The following is a 25008-nucleotide window of genomic DNA, read 5'->3' as shown; positions in this document are numbered from 1 at the left end:
ATCACCATGGTCTTCCATGAGATGAAGCTAATATTACATTTTTGTGATAGTTCCCTTTTAGGAATAAAAAAAAAAAAGTGAAATACAAATGGTCACAACATCTCTCTTCTCTTTAATACTAAAAGCTAAATTAAGATGTACTTTCCTTCAAAGAAGTGAAGATGTTTAAAACTACTTCAAATTGACTAATTATGAAAGCTTTTATTCTTTATTACGCATGTGCAGGGAACCTTTTTCTCTACAAGTGACTGCATTACTACTCTTAATCTTGAGAAGAACATGACATTTTGAAAAAAAAACCAAAAAAAAAAACCACATGGTGGTCAAAAGCTAAGGCCAAAAGTCTAAAGCTGATTATTCTGATAAAAGGCAATATTTTCTTGTCTTAACATTCTAATAGCAGGTTTTTAGTTTCATGTAAAGAACCAGGTTATTTCTGATTTCGACAATTTCCTTGTCCAGGGAGGGATTTTTTAATCTAGGATATTTAAAAAAAAAACCAAGACAAAATATGTCAAAATGGAAGTAAAAGTTTTGTTCTTCCTCAAAGGGATTTTTTAAAGCTACTTAAAAAAAAACTTTGCTCGAGGCTGGGACATGAGAGACAACTGTGAAATTTATACAGACCAACATCATAAAGAGAATTCTGTGGTGAAGGTCAGGCAGACAGAATCCATGCTTTGTTAAAGATGTGCTAATGAACTCATTAAGTGTCTTGCTGGCAGAAATGATCCAATTGAAACAGTTAGAGGTGAAAACATACACACAGAAAGTCTTGTAAATAAATCTTTATGTTTTCAACTTCATCAACAGCAGCAGGCAGTAGATGTATAGTTATATAAGTGCATGCATGTGTAATGTGGACACATTTTATAGCTGCCTTTCATTATGTATGCATGTCGCAATGTTATTGATATAGCTGTAGCATTGTATTCAAGGGCCCCAGCTGCTACTGGCCTTGCTGTTGTTATTGTTACATCCCTGTTTTAGAATGGAATGTTAAAATGTTAATTCATGAGTATAAGTTATGGGGACAATTAGAGAAGCAATATGCTGTAATAGGATTAAAATGATAAATATGTGTGAAAAAGATAATATATGATATCTGGAACAGTGAACAATAACTGCAATTCTGTGGTGCTTGTGTAAATACACCTTTGAATCACAGAATATGTTATGGTATAGGATCTGTTATCCAGAAACCCTTTATCTCAAAAGGAAGGCCATAGATTGTAAGCAAATAATATATTTTTTTTTAATTAATTCCTTTTTCTCTGTAGTAATAAAACAACAGCTAGTACTTGATCCAAAGAAAGATATAACACATCCTTATTGGAAGCAAAACCATCCTGTTGGGGTTATTTAATGTTTAAATCATTTTTTAGTAGACTTAAGGTATTAAGATCCAAATTATGGAAAGATCCTTTATCTGGAAAGCCACAGGTCACGCACTCAAGAGTACCGCACTCATCAGGATTACTTGCAAAAGATCTACTGTATTTAAGAAAAATCCATTGTCACATTCACTCTATAGTGATCTTCCTCAGGATATTTCTGCTACTGTGCGCCTCACACAGAATGAAAAAATCCAGAAGAAAACTTAGAATTATATGTTTGTAAACAAGTCCCATGCAGCTCTGACATATATATATATATAGCATAATAATTGTCTCTCAAGACCACTTCATGGGACATCATTGAAAAGGCCCTTGTGTGGGCCAATCACAGAATGCAGTATTACCTTAAGCTTCCCAATGACATCTTCCAAATGCCCGGTAAAGTGTGTACACACAAGTTCAGCTGCTTTGCTAGGACACAACAATACTAGTTCCTGGTGGGAAAACAAGCCATTAATCTACTACAGAAAAGCTCATTAGCAGTAGGATTCTGGAGAACAAAACCAATCCTCCTAAAGCCAGTTCTAGAATGAACAGCAGTTTGTAAGAACAACTGCCTTGAAAATACTCATAAGAATGTTTTTAGGACATATAAATTCATATAACATCAATTAATCATCTGTATATTCTGTCTTTACATCTAAATCATTTGGGTCTTGAGAAGGAAACCAATAAGCTATGCAAATAAATAAATTATCAATCTAGAAAAAGAAACTGGCTACAGAAGTGTTCTGAGACATACCTCCATGTGTTGCATTGTTTTGTCCCATGTGGCTTCCTTCTCCTCACTACTATAACCAGGGATTGATAATATGTTATGAATATAGTTGAACACATCTTGCTGGAATACACAAGGAAAATCACACATGAAAATTAAAACATGTAAGCAGCTGGTTTTTAAAATTTTACTATACATACATTTTGTGAAGTTGCTGCCAAACTGGAAACTTTAGACCTAAACAATACAAGAGGAACTATAACCAAAATTGTCAATGGTTGAAAACTCTTCCTCAAATAACTCCAAAACCTACCACTGAAGAAGAATTCATTGTCACGGAACAAAAGATATATTGGGTCAGACTTCTAACATTGGGGGTAAATTGCACCATTAACATTTGTAATGCTTATTGCATGTGGTGTAATTATGGACTTGTGTTACTTTTAATGTAATGCAGGCTATTTCGTAGAAATCCCAAGAGGTGTCTTTTGTGTGTTATGCTCATGTGTATGTTGATTGGGTATATGGCTTTAAAGACAAGCCTTTTGTACAAAATGTGTTACGGTGCTTCGTTTTAGCTATATTATAGTAAATGCTATTCTCTAGCACCATTAACAAGGGTTTTCATTTGTTTACACTCAGGGAAAACTCCACCAGGGAAAAAAATTCACACGCAATTAGGCAGTTATTTTGTGCCTCATAAATAAAACATTTTGGCAATAAGGAATGAAAAATATCAGACTGCAAACCCTTTTCAAATACACACAGTTCTGTCCTGCAGCAGATGACGCCTGGCAACTGTGTCAAAGGAGTTTTCCATTACAGCAGCTGTTTGACACTAAAGATCTGACTTTGATTGTCCCAGGATCATTTAGCTTATTATCTAAAAGAAAATCACTGGCCTTCCCAAGCCTGTATATTACAGGCCTTGTTTGCAAAGAAAATGTGTCCCAGTGCAATAACCCAGAGAAATTTGGTATGGACAGCTGACTGGAGGTAGATTAATGTAAGTATATTTCTGATTGGTCATTATGGGTTACTGCACTGGGATATATTTACTAAGGTTTAGTAAATGAGTGACTGTGTCTGGTAAATAAGCGGTTTATTTAGTTTTGCAGCAGTAGCTCCAGTGCAAATTTCAGCGTATACATACCTTCCTCACAGGGTCTTGCATGTAGCAGTCTATGATTTTATCATACTGGTGTTTCCGCTCATACATAAACTCACAAATCTGATAGCTGTTGAAAAAAATATTGAAGTCAAAAATATTGAAGTCAAAGCAAGGTCTTAGTTTAATTATAGCTCAGTTATATCTGAATGTGTGTAACAATTTTGAATATTTAAAGTTACTTGTAAATGAATTTGTCATTAAAAGCAGAATGTCTCTTGCTATCACTGATACATGTAACCAGGAATGGAGACAAATGATTTAGTCACATTTTCAATCATGTAAAAGTTATTTGTTAATGTGTTTAAAACATTTACAAATAACTTTTACATGATTGAAAATGTATAATTAATACCTATTGGAGAGTTACTAAGAATTACAGCTCTCTTTGTTAGGCAAGATTGTATTTTTTTTTAATTTGGGTTGAGTTCCTCTATAAAATATAACCACTTACAGTTTTTCCTACACTAATTAAATGTACAGTTGAGTTGTGATATTCAGTAATGCATGTATGTAATTAACTCACAATGAAAATGTATTGCCTTAAGTGCAGTGTTAAGGCAACATGTCCACTATTCTGCATAAGTCTATAGTAAAACTCTCAGGATCATGTTCACATAAAAACAATGTTTATAACAGTATGACAAAAAGCAGAGAGCTTTTAAGAGAAATATCAACATTATTCTGTAATATTCAAACTAAAATTTTAAAGAGTAAAAAGGGGCCTGGAAATAGTGAGTAACGTTACAATTGCGCTCTTTCTGCCAGCTGGATCAGTCTGTTCTCTTCAAACTGCACAACTCCTCCAGCCTGAAGAAGTTCAAGAAGAACCTGGTTGCAGAAAGAAGGATTAAATTAGCTTTTTAATACATTATGCCGGATGAATAGATGTGATTTTTAAATCTAAAGCTACAGCCATGGCAATATATTTTCCAGACTAACATTTCAGTAAACAAAAAAAAAAAAAATTTAAAAGGACTAAAATATGCACCTTAAGTTCATCATAGGTATATTTTTTACCCAGATGTATTGCCCTTACATTAAAGGGATACTGTCATGGGAAAACATGTTTTTTTCAAAACGCACCTATTAGTAGTACTACTCTAGCAGAATTCTGCATTGAAATCCATTTCTCAAAAGAGCAAACAGATTTTTTTATATTCAATTTTGAAATCTGACATGGGCTAGACATTTTGTCAATTTCACAGCTGCCCCATGTCATGTGACTTGTGCCTGCACTTTAGGAGAGAAATGCTTTCTGGCAAGCTGCTGTTTTTCCTTCTCAATGTAACTGAATGTGTCTCAGTGGGACATGGGTTTTTACTATTGAGTGTTGTTCTTAGATCTACCAGGCAGCTGTTATCTTGTGTTAGGGAGCTGCTATCTGGTTACCTTCCCATTGTTCTTTTGTTTGGCTGCTGGGGGGGGGAGAAGGTGATATCACTTCAACTTGCAGTACAGCAGTGAAGAGTGACTGAAGTTTATCAGAGAACAAGTCACATGACTTGGGCAGCTGGGAAATTGACAATATGTCTAGCCCCATGTCAGATTTCAAAATTGAATATAAAAAATCTGTTTGCTCTTTTGAGAAATGGATTTCAGTGCAGAATTCTGCTGGAGCAGCACTATTAACTGATTCATTTTGAAAAAAAATGTTTCCCCATGACAGTATCCCTTTATAGATACCATGTAAAAGTTGCTTTAATACTGTCAGGTACAGTTGTGGAGGAAGGATTTAGTCCCATAACTGTGGCTAAATAAACAATAAAAATATAATAAATTAACAGTAAACTCTGTACCTGTTGTCGCTCAGAATGTCGGGAGTCATCATCTGGACTACACAGGAATTCTAAAACCTGTCTCAGAAATAGAATGGTGTAATTAATGCACATCAATCTGCTACGGATATACTGGGCTAAACAGAAGAAAGTCACTAAATGATCACAGATTTCTAAAAATCTTGTACATGAAGTATATGCCCTTGTTCAACGTGAATGACTATGAATAGGGCTTGTCTGTTTTAATAATGAAAATTATATGGCTGTTATTTCTTGACTCAAAATTAAATTAAAATTAACATACTACATGTCTGGTTCTTAGACATACGATCATAGATAGTATGCTACTACCCAGCCCTATCCCTTCACCCTTTGTTGTAACTGTTTTGTTAATAGGCTTCCATTATGCAGGTGGATTATCTGTGCTTTGGCTCTCTAATGAACTATCTCACAAGAATTAAACACGGAGTAACTTTAGTTTCCCCTGTTATATCGGAATACCTAAATATAGATTGGAGATGTAACTGTCAAGTCCATACAGGAGTCAAAATGCTGTAGTCTCAAGAAAGCATAGTTGCTAACCAATTTCTTTCTATGTGTGGGCAGCTCAAATTTCTACCTCTTGTTTTACTCTTTTAATATGTAAGCTCTAATCATTAGTACCCATTCACATTTGGGCTATAAGTATGCATTGCCTGCATACACAACTGTTGTGGCATAAGATGAAGTTTTCTAAATATATGCAGTAACAAGGCTGAAATGGATTTTTTAATAACTGAACAGATTAACCACCCTTTCTATATTAAACATATAGGGAGTTGTTTACTAAATTTGTGATTTTTGATCAGACTTTTTTTAAAAAATTGGATTTTTCTGGAATTTAGTAAACCCCGAGGATCCAAAAGCCCGAATCTGAAAATCCAGCATCTCAGACCTGTCGAGGCTGCATAAAAGTCAATGGGAGAAGTCCCAATGATTTTTTGATGTGCACTGGGTTTCGATGACATATTCAAACACAAAGATTTCAGTTCATATCAGTAGATTGTAAGGTAAGCTGTGATAGGTGCTCCTGGCACCTCTAGACAGACTGCTTGAACTATTACATTATTATTCAATAACTTCCTGGATATCAGATGAGATGCTGCATGTATACTGTAGTCAGCTATTTCTTATATGGCTTATGCATAGAATAAAATAGTCATTTCAATTTCACCTGGTCAAACAACATTCGGTTCACAAAAAGAGTATTATCCGGTTTGGCAAGCTGTCGGGCTAGGAAAGTAAAGAGGCAGCCCACTTGGGATGGAGTAAAGTCAGAGTTTTCCACCATAACCTAGAGAAAATGCAGCGCGGGTGAACATATTTAACAATATTCAATTAAATTAATTTAGAGGATATTTTGTACAACATAAATTGGCCTATGGATGCATATATATTTTCATAATTTTTGCCTCATTTTGATTAGGACCCTCACACCACTTAACCAGGTTACAGAACTATATAATGCATTTGGGCTGATTTACCAACAAGATAGGTAGCAAATTGCATCAGTGTGGATGCAATCAATCAGATTGTTGCTTTCATTTTGTAACCGGTAGTAGTCAAGTTTCCCTGATAAAGAACAGTATACAGGTATGGGAACCGTTCAGGAAACTTGTTATCCAGAAAGGGCTGAATTACGGAAAGGCTGTCTCCAATTAGACTCCATTTTATCGAAATAATTAAAAAATTATACAAATTATCCAGAAAACCCTATGTCCCAAGCATTTTGGATAGCAGGTCCCATAACTGTAGTAGCTTTCCCTCATTTATCATACAAAAACTGGGAGAAATATAAGACTTTCTGGGCAGATTAACCTATACTAAATTTTCACTAAGGGGCCGATTCACTAACTTCGAGTGAAGGATTCGAAGTAAAAAAACTTCGAATTTCGAAGTGTTTTTTGGGCTACTTCGACCTCCGACTTCGAATCGAAGGATTCGAACTAAAAATCGTTCGACTATTCGATAGTCGAAGTACTGTCTCTTTAAGAAAAAACTTCGACCCCCTAGTTCACCATCTAAAACCTTCTGAACTCAATGTTAGCCTATGGGGAAGGTCCCCATAGGCTTGCCTAAGTTTTTTTGGTCGAAGGATAATCCTTCGATCGTTGGATTAAAATCCTTCGAATCGTTCGATTGAAGGATTATTCCTTCGATCGAACAATTTGCGCTCAAATCCTTCCACTTCGATATTCGAAGTCGAAGGATTTTAATTCCCAGTTGAATATCGAGGGTTAATTAACCCTAGATATTCGACCCTTGGTGAATCGGCCCCTAAATGTTTAATGATAGGAAATAAAGTTAAGGTAAGCCCTATCTATAATACGTAATAATTGTTATGATACAATCACTCTAGACCAAATAAATTAAAGTTTGGGGACATAAAATGTATGATTAAAAAGCTATGTTTTGTCATTATTACATTGTTTGTACCTTCAGAAGGATATCCACAATACGTTGCTGATGTTCCAATGCTTGCTTATCGTTTGTAAAGTCTTCAAAAGTCTGAAAGAAAATTTTTTATTAACTTAAAGGTAAAGAAAGATCTTTATATACAGTTTCTTAAGGTATATGTTTCACCTGCCTGTCTCTCACAATTCCCACTATTGTACAGTGTCTAGGATCACCACCTGGTTGAGAGTTTGCTGACCTGGATGGTAAAATTATATTTAATTTAGGAAAGTTGGCATTTTTTTCTAGAAAAGTTGGCAACCCTGGCAGTATCATGCTCAGAGGCCAGAGATTTTGAGAGATCCAGAACCAGGAAATAAAGTTCTGAATAACCTGGTTGCTGTGTTTAATTCGCGTCTTGATGCAGAAGAGGGTGCCATCCTAGCTCCCACAGAGGTTTAAAACAGATTAAGATATGAGAGAAAACAAACATACTGTTCTACTTATTGGGCCAGAAACTCCACTATAGTCTGCAGTCTTTGTCCCACACCAGGGCATTCTCACACCTGGTACTTTCACTGAAGCTAATTGAAAAACAACAGCTACTCTCCACATGCTTTGGCACTTATCCCATTGGTAATAGCAGGTCCAGGGCAAATCACAAGTATTTCCAAATGGCAAGGAACTCATGATCAAAATGGCCCATATGTCACTGCCACTGAAGGGCAAACATAGCAACCTAACAATGTCAGTGACAGGGAGCAAACACATCTAAATATTCAGTACAGGAAAGCAAAGTATTGAAGTCAACTGTACTTTCATAATGTTATAAATAGCCATGAATCCCTTTGGATTGCAAATTCTTGGGAGCATGGATCTCTGATTCTAATGCTTTGTATAATAAACATGGTTTTCGAGAATAATTACTGTAAAAAATTGATTACATGCTGGTAATCATGTAATAAATCATAGATGCCGTATGGTTTGACTTTCTTTCCACAGATACAAAAATATAGTATTTCTTCTAAAGAAAAAAAAAAAAAAAAAAAAAGAGGATTTTGTTAGTGGTTTGATGCTATTTGAATCTTCTTGGCAGGTACTACAAATGTTGTCTCAGAACAATCACTGTCTCATATTAATGGGGAAATCAAGTAAAGACCAGCATTGTTACAGCAGACTGGCCACATCTGCTCTGTGCAAATAAGAAATATATAAAGATGTAATATTTTTATTCTTGGTTGCTAGCTTAAGTATAACAGACTACGCTGATGCCTTATAACAGTTTAATTACCATCTCCTATTTTGTTCCACATTATGAGCTTGAAGGGACTTGAATAAACCTCATTTAATTTTGCTTGATTCCCCAGAGGACTGTACTTCAGAAAAAGAGACTTCAGAGGGGGAGAAAGACGTTTGGATTAAATGTCTTCTCTTTGAACTAAAGCTGAGTTGTGTTGCAGATAAGAAAACATTCCCCCAGCAGATGAAAGCAAGGCCATACGGGGATCAGGGGGATAGAGGGCCACAGTTTCTCACTTGCAAAACACAAGGCACTGCTAGATAACTGCACAGCATCTGCTCAGCACCTATCATTAGCTAGCAGAATTCAGTAAGAAATCTCCATGGTAGCATTAGTTAGGGATAAGCTAAAAAGCACAAGTAAATAACCTTATCTGGCTCATAAGTCATTATTTTATGTAATTGGAAATGTATAATTTCAGAGAATTGCAGTTTTCTACCTGCGGAAGAAGATTTAGTAAATAAAATATAGAAGGTATGATTTTTTCTTGAAGGGACTTTAATTTATAAAGTTATGTTTTTACACCCTCAAAGATTAGCTCAAAATGAATGATCATATACACTATAGCAAGGCAATAATGAAACATTAAATGAAAAATTGGGCAGTAACACAGCAGATGTGAAGGGTGGGATACATCATGTTTATCATGGGAGACTGCCTAAAAGGTTGTTTCAGCTGAGTCACTCTCCTATGAAACTGGACAAGAAGCATTACCCAGATACATTGGTGTAACTTACCATACAGTACTGCAGATCTCCAAATAATACAGAACATTATAACGGACTATACGCAAAAATATATATGTATGGCTAGGACATATTACAAGCAAACCCCTGTCCAATCTGGCCACCCAAATGGGTCATATAAACTGATCCAATCATATATCTTTCAGGCCAACATATTAATGACATAAGCAGCTTGCACAGACCCTATCAGATGCAGACCACATTTGTGCCTCTATACAGTCATTTGTCAATGGGATTTTTCAGCCTGCCCTCATTATAGATTAGTTGAGGAGGACACGAATGTGGACCTACAGTATACACAGCATATACTGTAGCTGCTAATAAAGAGTCATGGGGGCAGGCAGAGAAAAGCATGTTTGGGGTAGGGAACAGAGCAGTGGGGCACATTGGGGCCTTGTCCGTACTGCCAAACTTAGACCCAATTAGGCCACCCACTCCTCAATCGGTGTCTTCATGAATGATATTTATCTGCTAATAGATGTGCGAAATGTAAAATATTTTCTCTCTTACCAAGGCTAGAACATTGAGGAACTCCCGTGTATCAAAGTGTAGCAGGGTACGTATATATGGATACACCTCCTCTTCCTGTGGGGCCTCTGGAGAGTGCAAACGAATCAGGAACTCAAATACCTAGGAAGAGAGGGAGAGAGAGAATTAGCACACACTTTAAATGAATCATTAATGTCTCCTAACATAACATTTGTGTATGCATGCAAATATTGTATCATGTTTTTGTGTAGCAGGTATCAGGTCTATTGCTGCCAATTAGCGGTGTAGTCCAGTCTGCAACACAGGCTACTATTTGTGAAAAATCATAGATTGTAATTTGATAACCTCAGCCTAGGTTTGCAATTCAGATAGGAATGCATTAATTTCGCCAATAAGTGAATGTTGGGGGTATAAGCTCCCTGCAACATTCACGGTGCATTCAACTGCATGCTACCAATGGCCTAAGTGGTCCCCTCATGGCTTTTTTCCCCAATACTCATAAAGTAACATTAAAAAACAGGTGGCTGCTGTGTAGTGGGTGTCTATTTTCCCCATAGCCTTTGCTTTAAATGTCTATAGAAAGTCATCTATCTAGTTCTGGCCTTATGAAAGCAAGGAAAAGAAAACCAACTGGAAAATACTTATATAAACAACTCTTAATATTTGCAAATTTAAAGTTCAAAAAAACTTATAATTTGTGCATTCAGTTCCATCAGAAAATTATTCTATAATAAAAGCAGCAAACATGTAACTAGAGAGAACATACCAACAAAACACATTTTTATTTGTTTTTTGTTGCTGGAAGAAAATCTGTCTGGAAGGTTCAGTTGAAAGGAAAATTATAGCTCCTAAGAGTATTGTCTAGTTGAAATGAAAATGTACTTATAAATCATTTCTGACAAAAGGGAAGTGTAGACTACAGAAGCCATTTGCATCTGATATCCATTCTATATAAAGCTGATTCAGCTTTCCTAAATGCTTGTAAATGTTCCTTCCACCAAAGCCTACATTTTATCCATAGGATTTGCAATGGTTGTTAGCCATAGAACACTTCTGCGGTTGTTGGTGTCCTGCACAACTAATTGAATGAATGCTGATAAATTCACATGGGTGTGTGAGACCTAAGACTTTATGCACATTAGCAGCTTGGATGCATATCCGAACAACAAAAGGAATCCAAATTCTCCATTGCGTTTGATTTAGGAATTAGTTAAATAATTAGTAAAATAAAATAATTCACAGGACTTTTTTAAGGCTCAATGTCAAGCCATCATCAGGAATCAAACAAACACCCCACACATCCATGCAGTGACACCACTCCAGAGCCCTAATACCATGTATGCTTTCATAGGTTATTCCAATATACAAATATAGAGGTATTACATACATGTAGATAAAGAACAAAAAGATACCGCTACAGCTCACCGCTCTTCCCTCAATCCAGGTGCTCAGTCAACAGTGTCCCCACTGTGAACGCTACAAAGCTCAACAGGCACATCTGGGATAGGGTTTATTGGAGTCACTGCTGTAGAAACCTAACGCGTTTCGGGAGTAATCCCTTAGTCATAGGTTAACCTATGACTAAGGCATTACTCCTGAAACGCGTTAGGTTTCTACAGCAGTAACTCCAATAAACCCTATCCCAGATGTGCCGTCTGCCTGTTGAGTTTTGTATTACATACATGGCAATATTGGCTATTTTGTATATACACTATAACATAAAAACACACCATTAAAATATTGGGGTAGTTTCACATGCCCCATACCTGTAGCGATCCATGTAACAACCAGTTACCCTCCCACAGTGAAAGAAGCATAGCCCACTTCCAACCTAGAGGTTCTTACCAGCTTTCTTATGTGCCCTTGTTGCCCCTAACTGGAGGTCAAACTGGTGCACTAGCTTTCCAATTGTTTGTGACGCACTTGAATATTCCTTGCTCTGGCACCACTGCACTCCATACACAAATCACTAAAGTGCACACATCACCTGAATTCGAGTTAGGATTCATCATGAATCCATCAGTGAATCAAAGAATAGGCAGCCAATACTTTCTGCAAGCACCTGCTTAATTCACACTTCGTCCAAGATCAGCAGCTCAAAATGGTAACAGTACCTCAGCTATACAATAAATGGGGATCAGAGTAGCAGCTACTGTTATCCATACACAAATCACAATGTCCCTTAATAACTGGGTGAGATGTGTAATGAAAACACACATCCTGATTTTAAAGTGTGCATACCAGATCTCCAAACAAGGTACCCTTATTTGAACTTCCCAGCAGTCTGTATTTTCCAAAGACGTTCAGTACTTGGCATTTTGACCTGATGGAGACTTTGTTTATCCCCAAACTGCAATTTCCACTGCACAAGCCAAGTCAGACATTCAGGGAACCAGGGCATTGCAGAAAAGTGGTGAAGGAAGAGTGTGATTAGATTTATATATATATATACACCCTAGCTTTTTGCATTAGGTGCTTGGATTGCTTGGTATTGTCTACCTGTGAGGGCAAAAAAAAATACCTAAACAACACTTCATTCATCAAACTAATTCTTGGAGCATTGGAAAATTTCAAGAGCATTTAAACGAGTCTCTTTGGATCAGCTAGATAAACATTTACTATATGTGTCAAAACACTAAGGGGAAGAGTTATCAAAAAATACCGGTGTTTGTAGAACGTTAATGCTTTTGAGTCAGACTTGATGAATACACAGTTATCTCAGAAAAAGAATGAATAATACCCAAAGGGTTTAATTATATGTGAATATATCATTAATATCTAGGCCCCAAGATAACATACTTTCTCTGCACCCACCACCTGTCATTGAGTGACAATTCTCTAAAAGAAAACAAATCTTTGGGCTAGGAATCTGTAAAATATGTTGATACCTCATTATGCCAGGGCTTAGGTCTCAATAGCGATGTAACTGGTTATCATGAAGTTTTGTGCCTATTTGTAATTGGGGTGTTTATATAATTATAATGAAAGCACAAGCATAAAATGAGCCAGGAAAAGATTACACAATTAACTTGCATTGTTCCCACCTGTTCTGCTAACAGTGCAGTATGCACACCTTATCGTGCAGTTTATAAGTACGCTCTGCATGGCAGATTCAGATAAGAAATGTCAGCAATCCTCATCCTAGCAAGCATTCTAAATTAAAGGTTCTAAAGCATACGGTACATAAAGTGTACATTTTTCACCTTTAAGTTAACTTATAATAAGTCAACTTTTCAATTGGCCTTCCCTTTTTCTTTTTTTATAACTTTTGAATTATGTGCCTTCTTCTTCTGACACTTTCCAACTTAATGGGGGTCGCTGACCCCATCTGAAAAACAAATATTCTGTAAGGCTACACATTAAGGGGCACATTTACTTAGCTCGAGTGAAGGAATAGAAGAAAAAATACTTAGAATTTCGAATGTTTTTTTTTGGCTACTTGCACCATCTAATTGGCTACTTCGACCTTCGACTACGACTTCGAATCGAACGGTGCGAACTAAAAATCGTTCAACTATTCAATGGTCGAAGTTTTTTTTAAAGAGACAGTACTTCGACTAAGTACTTCGCCACCTAAAACCTACCGAACATCAATGTTAGTCTATGAGGAAGGTCCCCATGGGCTTCCTAACAATTTTCTGATCGAAGGAAAATCGTTCGATCGATGGATTAAAATCCTTCGAATCGTTAGATTCTGAGGATTTAATCGATTTTTCTTTCGACCGTTCGATCGTAGGAAATGCGGTAAATCCTTCAACTTCGATATTCGAAGTCGAAGGATTTTATTTCGATGGTCGAATATTGAGGGTTAATTAACCCTCGATATTCGACCCTAAGTAAATGTGCCCCTTATTGTTATTTTTACTTTTCATTAATCATCTTTCTATTCAGACTCTCTCCTATTCATATTCTAGTCTCTTATCCAAATCAATGCATGGTTGCTAGGGTAATTTTGACCATAGCAACCAGATTGACGAAACTGCAAATTGGAGAGCTGCTGAATAAAATGATAAATAATGCAAAAACCACAAATAATAAACAATGAAAATTATTTGTTTTAGAATATCAATATCTTAGACTATCACACTCTACATCATACTAAAACTTAATTTAAAGGTGAACAATCCCTTTAAACGTATATAGTATAGTATAAGTAAGTATTATAGCAAGAGACACCATTGGACATAAAGACAACATGCAAAACAATGTAAAATGGTCAGTGGTGCTGTATTAATGGGAGCCCTCATCATTAATTCTACTATTAATTAATTCTAGGAGCATCAGATGACAAACAGAAATAGGTTGTATAATGCAATGAGCAAGTTTCCCCAACAGAAAAGTACGTAGGTGGTGATGCGTTTTACTATAACAAATGCAGATGCGTTTTACTATAACAAAAATACCTCAGCTAGTTCTTGTAAAGTTTTTGTAAAGAGTCCTACATGCCGTGAAATGCAACAAAGCAAGCAATTAAGGAGAAACACTGTTTCTGCAACCAAGGTGAACACCAGTTAGTAAAACCCTTATTATTTTGCTCCATTATGAGCAAGAGCTGATATAAACAAATTCTGCAAATGATCTAAAAAGAAATGTAACGCTAGCAAAATCTGGCCACTGACCTGATTTTTCACCAAAGGCACAAGGTCTTCTGGAATGTCCCCCAAAGGATATGCTCGTCCTGCCAAACTAGAACTGTTGTCAAACAGAAAGAAAGAGAATAACTTGGGTCTGTGAGCAACCAGACAAGTTACTCATCAAACTTGGTAACATGTGTAGCTTTCCTCTAGTGACTTTACAAACTCAGAGTGTGGGCACACTGCTCATGCAAAGTGGAAACAAGCCCTATACCAGGTCCTGTGAGAGCATGAAGTCCTCGATTATATACTTACTGTACCTATTCTGTACAGGTTGTATGTCATAATCAAGATCATTATTATTTTAATATAACGTGGCTATTATTTTGCTAGATTGCTATACAGGACACAAGGCAGAAAACCATCCAGAAACTATACACTCACCTGATGTAAACCAGCAGCTTGTTCCCCATCACGACTTGCTCATCTAGGATAGAAAACACTGTTTTAGAACACAAGATAAAAGGTAGCTGTGAGCAAGAAATACAATATCCTTTAGTTAATATTTCTCATATGCATTTTTATATTGTTCCTTCTGTACCAAGGATAAAACCATACAAGGTGATTTTCCATGCCATAGAAAAGCAGCCAAAATTAAACTTACTCTTGCTTCGCATATCTTGGGGATCTTGCTTCACCCAACTTGGGGAATTTACAACTACAGACATTATACATTTTTTCATGGGGGTAAAAAGAAACAGCTTATATATAAATACAATAATACCATATGTTCAGCCCACTATCCACCAGCTGGTCAGAAGCTATAAATAATTTATGCCAACACCAAAGCCAGCTGGTAATTTCCAGGAGCAATAATTCAATTAAAACTGGATGGCCACAGACTATCCTTGCTGAATACTTATTGCTGGGTTTGCTAAGAACTAGCCATCTAAATGAAAAAATCCTATTTTAATGGATAGGTACTTCTAGAATATCTTTTTTGTACACTAATCATGGCTTGTGGTGGGCAAATGCTTTCTATTATACCCTGTACCTTTTACCTTAAACCACTGGCACTCACTACACACAAATGCATCTCCAATTTGAAGACCACTGCAGCACATAAAAGGAGAGGAGACACACAGATATCTATTGGTGGGCCAAACAGAGCCAGAGTGCAAGGAAAAAACACTAGTGATGTATAGCTTTGTTCACTAACAAAAATATAGTTCACTTGTAATTAATGTTCACTCACTTATATTACCCAATTTCAGGCTGTGTAGAGGTATATAAACCAGAATAGGGATACTAAAAACAAGAAGCAGTAAAACCCCACACTACCTTACTAAAATTAATTGAGATCTAATTATATAAGTGCTTAGTGCTATTATAATCATATGCTTAATTCTCAATCAATTTAGCACCAACATACAATTAATGGTATTTCAATCGATTGTGTTATATATAGATAATTAAAAAGATTAAAGTGCTCAAGTGCTATAAATCAGGTGATGTGACCCGCAATAAAATTTATCTACACACAATTAATGAATAATCTACAAGTGCATAGTTCTTATATGAATTAAATAAGGTGCTAGTGCTGTAGTTATAATTTTAAAGTTCATGGTATTGAACAATTAAAAATAAAGCGTCAGCAATTCATGAATAAAAGTTGCGTTGTTCTAAGCCCTGGGACACCACACGTAGGAGAAAGGCAGAACACGGAGGACTGTGGTCTCGTTACTACGTTTAACGGTCTTGTAAGGAGAGCTAACTTTGCTATAAAACCAACAAATCCTCAGTGCCTTGGAGATAAAAGAGAATAAAGGAATGAATGCTGCGCTAGTAGCACTACAATTCCATTAAATTTCTCTAGATCCGAGATTCAATTAAAGTTTAAAAAAGGTAAGATTTCAATAATAAGCTTTTTAAAAAAATAAAAATAAAAAAAAAAAAAGGTTTGAAGGCTCGCCGACGCACGTTTCGCTTACGCTTTATCAAGGCAAATGTTTCGCTTACACGTTATCAAGGCAATGGCTCTGTTTGGTCCCACATGCTTCCAGGGCTGGATTGATTGATGAGCCCCTAAGCCTATAGACCTGTGCATACTCTTCTCCCTACCCTTTGTACATGTATCACATGCAGTGGCTCTGTTCACCAGAAACCCTTTTCCCCATTGCATTTCACACAAAAAAAAAGGGAGAATGCAGCTGCAATGTGGATTAAACTGGCTGTCAAATTTCCTGCAGCTGCATTCTCCCTTCTATCGAAATCAGTAAACAGTGGGGCAAACTTTGTGTGCCTCCATCCTTTGCTTTTAGGCCAACACAACCATAAGTATAATCTGAGCAATGGAGCCACGTCAACTTTGCAATAGCTGCATGGATTTCATATACCACTTTCATTACTTTGGAGTTAATTTCTGTTTTTTGCCAGCAACATATTTTTAGTAGCCATTACAAACTAAAAAACATTTATGAATATATTATTTACTGCAGTAACAAGAAGGAGTTCATAGATCAGTTAAAAACAAGAAAGCAAATATAAATAGCGCTGCAAACAAATGTATCAGCAAAAAATCCAAAATATGCTTTAAGGAGAGCGAATTTCTACTGTAAGTGCATCAAATGCACCATCACAAAATCCCCCAGAGAATAAGGATAAAAAAAGCTACTGAAAAACCAAGCGAAAGCCAACGAGGTGGAAATCCATATTGGCATTTTAAAAGCTTGGCAGCAGTCCATCACAATAGCTGGTGCATATATCAGAGGTAAGATAAGGTTACAGAGGCATAAGAAAAATGTTACTTGTGTCAGTGATTAAAAAAACAGTGGTCTGCTTGAAGGGGTGACGGCTGTGTGAGCTCTGATAGGTTGGATAAGCTCTTGGCTCTCCAGCCTATCCCTGTGCAGCAGCCCCAGCATTTCATTCACTGAGAAAGCACTAAACATCAAAGGAAACTGAAGGAGGGCAACCAGCATAAAAGAGTTAAACTGTGGTGATGGTGGGGGGATTAATGGAAGAGGGTGCCCTAAATACAAGAGGATACAAATGAAAGAATTACTCAATGAAAATAAAAATCATTGAAGTGTTACAGGATACAGAATCTATAAATTTTATTAGATTTAAACCCTGCAGATTCATTCTGACCACAATTGTTTCACAGATATACAGCCCTGACACTGGGTACTTCTTCTAGCTTATGGTCAGATAGGAGTCACATTATAAACAAAGGGACATAAAACATAATTACAGAGTGAGAAACAGAAGAATTTTCACAAAGGATTAAGGGCCTATTAATTATAGCGGTGTAGTCTGTATGCTTTAAAAATGTAAAATACAATTGCTTAGAAGTGCATTGAGAATTCATTACATTTCCTTTAAATGAGATGGAAAGGTGAAATCACTTGGGGTGCCCAATGTTAGGAAGAAGAAGCACACTTTCCTTCTCCTTTAATACAGGAAATTACAGTTCCCGGCATGCAACAAGCAGTTGAAGAAAGTTAAGAACATTGAGCATAATTATTTTTGGCATCAACCACAAAAAAAATAACTTTTGCAAAAAGTTTATTTTATGGGCAGTTTTAACAATCTGTGTGCGCACAAAGTTAATTGCAGGCCACACAATTTGTGTCCGGTGTACATCGACCTTGGAGTTTACCCTGCCTATACAAGTAGAGGTGTGTAAATATATACATACATGCATACATACATACTTAAGGCTGTGGTTGGAGCCGTGAAATAACATTATTTTATGGCAGCGCACAAGAGTGCAGTATCATTATAAGTGCCTAGTTAATGCTGAAAGTACACAACAGAATTTCCCATGTTGCACATCCCTTGTAATGCAGTACATACAACCACATTTGGGCCATAAAGATTATTAATGAACTTTGTGTTCCGTTTCTAATGTTCAGAGTTATAGTTCTGAACAAAGAGATGTTACTTTAACTCTGCTGCTCTTCACAACGGAACATCTACAAGATATTGTTATGGGGGAAAGAGCATGAATGTGTGAGCCATACCAGTCAGTGACTTCCCAGAGTTGATAGGAGCAGAGATGGCATTGAACAGTTTCTGTAAAAAAAAAAAAAAAAAAAAAAAACCATGAATAACCTTCTTATCATTATAAATACTCTCTTTCTCTTCGGCCTCCTTTGTAGACATTTTCCACGCTCAGAGGCAACATCCCATACACAACAGATAACAAGCAATGTTAAAATAATGCCTAATGCAGGCTCTGTGAGAGTCGGTTTTGTTGATGGGGGGTCCAGCCCTAACAGAGTAGTTAAAAAAAAACAAAAAAAACACAGAGCTAAAAGGTGGTAGGCTCACAGACAGTGTGAACTAAAAACAAAACTAGAACATTCTGGTGAATGCTAGGCTGCCCTCTGGGGTCCTATATGGGTGTCATGGCTTATATTACAATTACATACCAGAAGACCATAAACTTTATACTAGATTTCAGATTGGCACAATGAAAAAAGTTAATTGTGTTATAAAATGAGCAAATATCTTGAAAAATTAAAAGGAAATTTGGGAAACCTACAAGTAATGGGTACATGCATATTATTTTTAGACTTTGACTTTGTTTTACTATTTTCAGTAAATTTCTACATTTAAGGGCCCAGTACATAGCAGCTTCTCAGAATTATATATTTGGTCTTATAATACCAAGAATGAAAGGAAATGTGGCATGGGGACGGACATATAGATATAACAGAATTTGCATTTGTTATACAATTAATACTGCATTACAAAGCAGCTCCTCAGAATTTTAGATTTCATTGTCATAATAGAAAAAAAAATAGATATGTGATGGCAAACTAGGAAGAGGAAAATGGGGCCACAATCCTAATTTAGAGCAATATTACCTCAAGTGTCAAGGTTTGTACTTTAGAACAAGTGCACAGATCAATAATATTTATTTTAGTACAGTTAACATTTCTCAAAGAGGGTAGAGCTTGTGGAATATTTCAGCGTTCCGGCACCAGTTCTCCATCAACAATGTTTTTCACAATGAGAATCCAATATGAAACTGCAGCACTAGAGAAACTAAAATTCACACCTTGAATTTAAAATATCATTCCTACCTCCATTGGGCTAATAAAGTCATTGGTCCCTTTGTTGTACACATAAATCACTGCATCATAAAGTCTGTGCTCCCAGCACATGTGGACAATCTAGGAAACAACAAAAAAAAGCAAAAAAGCTCCATTCTAGATTCAATACACTTAAAAACTCATGTAAAGTATATTTCAGGATATGCATTTGCAAAAGTTCCATTCATATCAGCTGCTCATCAAAGAGATAACCATTTTCTGCACAATTGCAGATACGAAGCAACAAAATACCAGCAAACTGCAGTGATTGAGCTAGATGACCCAAAGGTTGATCAAACTGATTCTAGCGTCCAAATACAGATTGACTTTAGGAGGGGTGAACAGTTATGCATGCTGAAGATTTCTGTTATTTTGTCCTATTTGTTGTTTGCTTCACAATAAAAAAAAACAAATAAATAAAAAAAAACAAACATCTTCAACGTTGTAGGCATGAAATGGTTCAAACTCTCAAACAATCCATTTTAATTCCAGGCTGTGAGGCAACAAAACATCAAAAAAAGCCAAGGGGGGTGAAGGCTTTTGCAAGGCACTGTATTTGTAAATACAATTGCTATTGAAAGCAGCATTTGCTGAACTCTTTCTTGGTAGTTTTTAAACAATGTTGCAAAAGTCTGAGTTCCCCAGAAAGGACAGCTGTTATTCAGGTGCCTTGTCTTACATTGTATCAACAGTATGAGCCAGCAGAGGATTGAAAGGGACAGACAAACATTGCTTTCAATAGCAATACAAATACAAACAACTTAAAAATCATAGAAAATTTGTAATGAATGTATATTGCAAAGTTGCTAAGAATTATGTTTTCTTTAATTTGGCAAAAATAATTTTTTGGGTTGACATTCCCTTAAAGACTTTTTTTTTTTTTTAAGATCAAGTTCCCTTTGGAGGGCCAACCTTTTGTCAGGGCCCACCAACAAGGCTCATAACAAGGTTACTCGCGTGAGAAAATATCTATTCATTTAACTACAATACCAAAAATATTGAACCCAGCAACTTACTTTTCGTCCCAAATCTCATCCTCATAGACCTCTAAGCTAGGCTATTGAGTGTTTCTAGGAGAGCTAACTTTCTTCCCATATCTCCTTCTAAGTGTCATTCAGGCTAAGACCTCATTGCACAAGAACCCCTCCAAGGGTGCCACTCTGGGAACCTTTGAAGTAGATTGCAATGGTGGTTTCTAAATATTTCCAGAAATATCTCTGGAATTCCCACTTTACAAATGAAAACCTGAAAGTTCATGAAGGAAAGAAGAAATCAAGTCGTTAAGTCGTTTATTAAATGGAATTCTTGAATCTAAAGGAAGTAAATCTGAACTTACATTCTGTATGTCCAGACTGGTGATATCCATGTGCACAATACAAGCCTCAACACTTTCCATCTGCCCTCGGTCCTGGAAATGGAGGAGCAGATCCTTCATGACATGTGCAGTAAGACCTGGCAACTGGTCCCGTAACAGATATGGTTCTAAGCACTCCAAGAACACACCTTTGGCCACACAATTCTCACTTAACTTGTCATACATCTGGCTAAATAGGATATCCCTAAAAGGGAAAAGAGCACCTATTAATTGATGAGCCTAGTATAACTTTGATGGATTATGTATGCATGTATAACTTTATTTATAAAGTGCAGCAAGGATATGGAACAGTGTACAATTATACAATATACAAAAGCACAACCAGGGAGGACAAGTATTATAATAAATATGCAATCTTAATAAATAAGCATTAATACACAAAGATTAAGTTCACAGGTCCCTGCCCTGTATATATGTATATATATATATATATATATATATATATATATATATATATATATATATATATATATATATATATATATATATATATATATATATATATATATATATATATATATATATAAAAACAAGGGAAAGTTGTGCTCACCACTATTTTTTAAAAACCATTAGGCGGGGGTGCAAGGTAAAACTTAGTCCCTTTGTAAAATGTATAATTAAGCAATTGAATTCTTAATGAATCAGATGAAAATTAAGCGTAGGACTGGCCAGATATGGGATGACTTTGACGTAGTTGGCCAGCTTAAAAATATATTGCAATATATGGACAAACAATCCCTGTGTTGTTTAAAGGGTAAGGCATTTTTTAGTAGCAGTATGCACAAAATGTCTCTGTCTTAAATATATTGATAATGGGTTGAGTGCAGAGGACCTCTTGTAGTTGACTATATATATATATATATATATATATATATATATATATATATATATATATATATATATATATATATATATATATATATATATATATATATATATATATATATATTATAAGAAAGCACTCACAGCTACAAAATATATATATCTTGTATTTGTACCTGCCTATTCTGTAAAACAATAGTAACAATACTAGAATATATTATTTGCCACTCAGCACCTTGAGAAACCACACAGGTAAACATAAATTACCTGTTTCACTCGAAGCTCTTTCAATAGGTTATTGATCCCAAACACAAGGCCAACATTGTCCAAACATAGCCCTGGTTTTAATCAAACTGAAAATATATAGCACTGTTTGAAAACCAAGTAAGTCTAACTAACAAGAACAACCTGCAGCAAAGTCAAAATATTCTCAACTTTGTCAACTTTGCACCCCAAAAGGCTATGAGTTGTTTCACTGCTGTGAAAGATGGGCATAATAAACAGCATATTTCAGTTTTTTTCTGATATAAACATTACATGAAAAAACGAATTTTGAGTTTAAATGCTTTTAAATAAAAAATATTTATTTCAGTGTGTGATACTTAACTCGTCAAGGATCAGAACACTTGTGCAAGGCAATGTATATACCTCTTCATTTACATAAATAAATGTAGAAAATAGAATGTCTATAACTCATGCTTCCCACTGCTCCTATCTAAGTCAGCCCCCTCTATGTTTTATAATAAACCTACAGCGACTGGCAGACTGGCAACTGTGACATCGCTATCATGTTGCCTCACTTGACATTTCCCTTTGTCTCTGTGGATTCAGCAATATGCACATTCTAGAGTTCATGTCAAGGCCATAAGCCTGTCTGCACTATGCATGAGCCTGTGTCGGGAGCTAAACAGGATATATTCCCAGCTCACATGACCCGTGGATAAAGAGCTTTTTAAATTTTAGTCCAGGGCGGGCGTCTCCTATCCACCCCTAACTTGCACGTCATTTATACGCACAAGTTATGAAGGGCCTGGAGGCACACCCTGTATATGGGCTGAACTGCACTTAATGACAATGCTCTCTGCACCGAAGGCCAGATGTTTGATCAGAAGATCAGTGCAGGGACCAGCAACCAGGGGTGTAAGTGCTCTGTAAGTGAGCACTAAAGAGTGTACAACTGAAAAAGGAAAGCATTTTAAAAAAATTAGAGTATATTTGTTTCAAGATGACTCTATAGGAGATTATAGTCATGTAATTCGAAGCTTCGGATAAGAGATATTATACCTGTTTACAAGTCAAAAAAGGTAGAGGCTTGCTGGGAAATTTTTGGAGTCATGACTACTGGATTACAGAGATTTACCCAATTCTTTGACCATTAAATATTGCTTGTGTACAGGCAGTGAGACTGGATAACCCAATTCATCTGACATTCTTATTTTTATAACGAAGACCTGATGGTTAAGAATTAAACCATAGATAAATATTTAATTTAGCTTAGACATAAATTATTGAAATTCAGTTTTCTGGAACACAATCCTAAATCCAGCAATCTGCGTAAAGAACCTGAGGGCCTCATTACTGTATGTAGGCTGAACCATATGGCTACAAGCAGCAAGGAAAAATTTAGTTGTGCTGGGAAAATGAAGATATCCGAAAAACTATGACAAGCAGAAGGCATACAATAATGCACAATAGGCACATCACATAATACAAGACAACAAGAAGGAATCATGGAAAGAGAGCTGATAATACTAAGGTCACACAAACTAAATACATTATGATCCACCTATTTGTTCATTCATGGGAAATTTGGTGTCAAATATGTATGTAAACATATTGGCTAGCATGTGGGTTACCTTAAGCAACTTGCATATTACAAGAAAAAAACACTGACAGTTACTTACGTGCGCTGTAATAGGAGGCAGTAATCCACCATTACTGGCACAGTATCCTGATGGAAACCAAGACAGACACTTGTTAGAAAACCAACCATTATGAATAGTATATACTACTGAATACCTGAAACAGACTAAATATACCTTATCTAACATAAATTATGACAACTGAATTGTGATTCTGTTCTGCATAAGTATTTGGTATTACTTAGGTGTTCAGGTGGAAAAGAGACAAATGATGTAGCAATAATAGGTCTCATTTTAGAATATGCTTCTTATCGAGTTGCTAGAGATCAAAATATATATATTACTCCTAATACTTAAAATTTTAGCACAATAAGTGTTTATTTTCATTTACTTTTCTGTAAAATATTCACATAGTATAGCTTATTCTGAGTGGAAGCTGGCATCAAATTACTGTAATCAGTTTAGTTTACTTTCTATTCTGAGGAATGGAAGCTGCAGTATTGTTTCTTATCAGAGCAACAAATTAATAGTATCCATACAATAGTGAAAAACTGTTAATTCTAATAACCAAACTGTCACAGAAAATGGTTGAAAGCTTGGTTAGGTTGACCAAACTATTACTTTAGACCACTGCATCTCTCTGACAAAGGAGCACCATTACTGTACTCTCAAAGAAAGGCTTTATAGATTTTGTTTCTGCTTGTTTGTTTTCGAAATTCATTATTGATCATACTTTGTGTCACCGTGAAACTGTTCTAGAAAAAGCCATGATGTCTGTTAGTGACCAGCCACAGCCCTTGCATTCAATGAATCATTTCTGGGACAATTAAAAATCAAAGGATCGGCTCAGAGTGTAATAAATCACAGCAGAAATCAGATATTTACTAAATGCTAGCTGCTGATTGGTTGCTACACACGAGCATATTGAGAAAGTGTCCTGGGCTCTGGGACACTTGCTCAATATGCACATGTGTGTGTCCCAGCAAGGCTAATCAAAACAAAAGCAGGAGTGTGGATGGGAGAGTATTTTTTCAACAGACACCATTGTTTGTGGCTGCAATGAGGGTTAACAATATTTATGCTATTGGTGCCTTTTAAAACCATTTATTTTAAATTTAATGGGGCAGGTGGCAGCTTATCAGGCCACGTATGGAACCTTTATGATGGGCTATCCAACTGAATTCTGGGCAATTAATTATCGAGCAGGTTAGAAAACCCAGTCAGACAAGTAGCGCATAGCCACT

The 25008-nt window shown here is 36.1% G+C and overlaps 1 protein-coding gene across 2 annotated transcripts in view; it reads right to left on the bottom strand.

Moving 5' to 3' along the window:
• Positions 1 to 25008, bottom strand: part of LOC108701859 (vacuolar protein sorting-associated protein 8 homolog) — an 80599-nt gene that overhangs the window by 24119 nt on the left and 31472 nt on the right. For both annotated transcript variants that reach the window (XM_041577280.1, XM_041577281.1), the window contains 14 exons: positions 23807 to 23853; positions 21042 to 21264; positions 19697 to 19786; positions 18629 to 18680; positions 15048 to 15090; positions 14649 to 14721; positions 10051 to 10170; positions 7537 to 7608; positions 6275 to 6394; positions 5083 to 5139; positions 4032 to 4114; positions 3269 to 3353; positions 2140 to 2238; positions 1742 to 1831 (listed from right to left, as the gene is read on the bottom strand). In XM_041577280.1, the coding sequence (XP_041433214.1) occupies positions 1742 to 1831; positions 2140 to 2238; positions 3269 to 3353; positions 4032 to 4114; positions 5083 to 5139; positions 6275 to 6394; positions 7537 to 7608; positions 10051 to 10170; positions 14649 to 14721; positions 15048 to 15090; positions 18629 to 18680; positions 19697 to 19786; positions 21042 to 21264; positions 23807 to 23853 (1254 nt within the window). The remainder of the gene's footprint in view (positions 1 to 1741; positions 1832 to 2139; positions 2239 to 3268; positions 3354 to 4031; positions 4115 to 5082; positions 5140 to 6274; positions 6395 to 7536; positions 7609 to 10050; positions 10171 to 14648; positions 14722 to 15047; positions 15091 to 18628; positions 18681 to 19696; positions 19787 to 21041; positions 21265 to 23806; positions 23854 to 25008) is intronic.

Source organism: Xenopus laevis, chromosome 9_10L (genome assembly GCF_017654675.1).
Source record: "Xenopus laevis strain J_2021 chromosome 9_10L, Xenopus_laevis_v10.1, whole genome shotgun sequence".
NCBI lineage: Eukaryota > Metazoa > Chordata > Amphibia > Anura > Pipidae > Xenopus > Xenopus laevis.
This window is presented reverse-complemented; position numbering and strand designations above follow the sequence as displayed.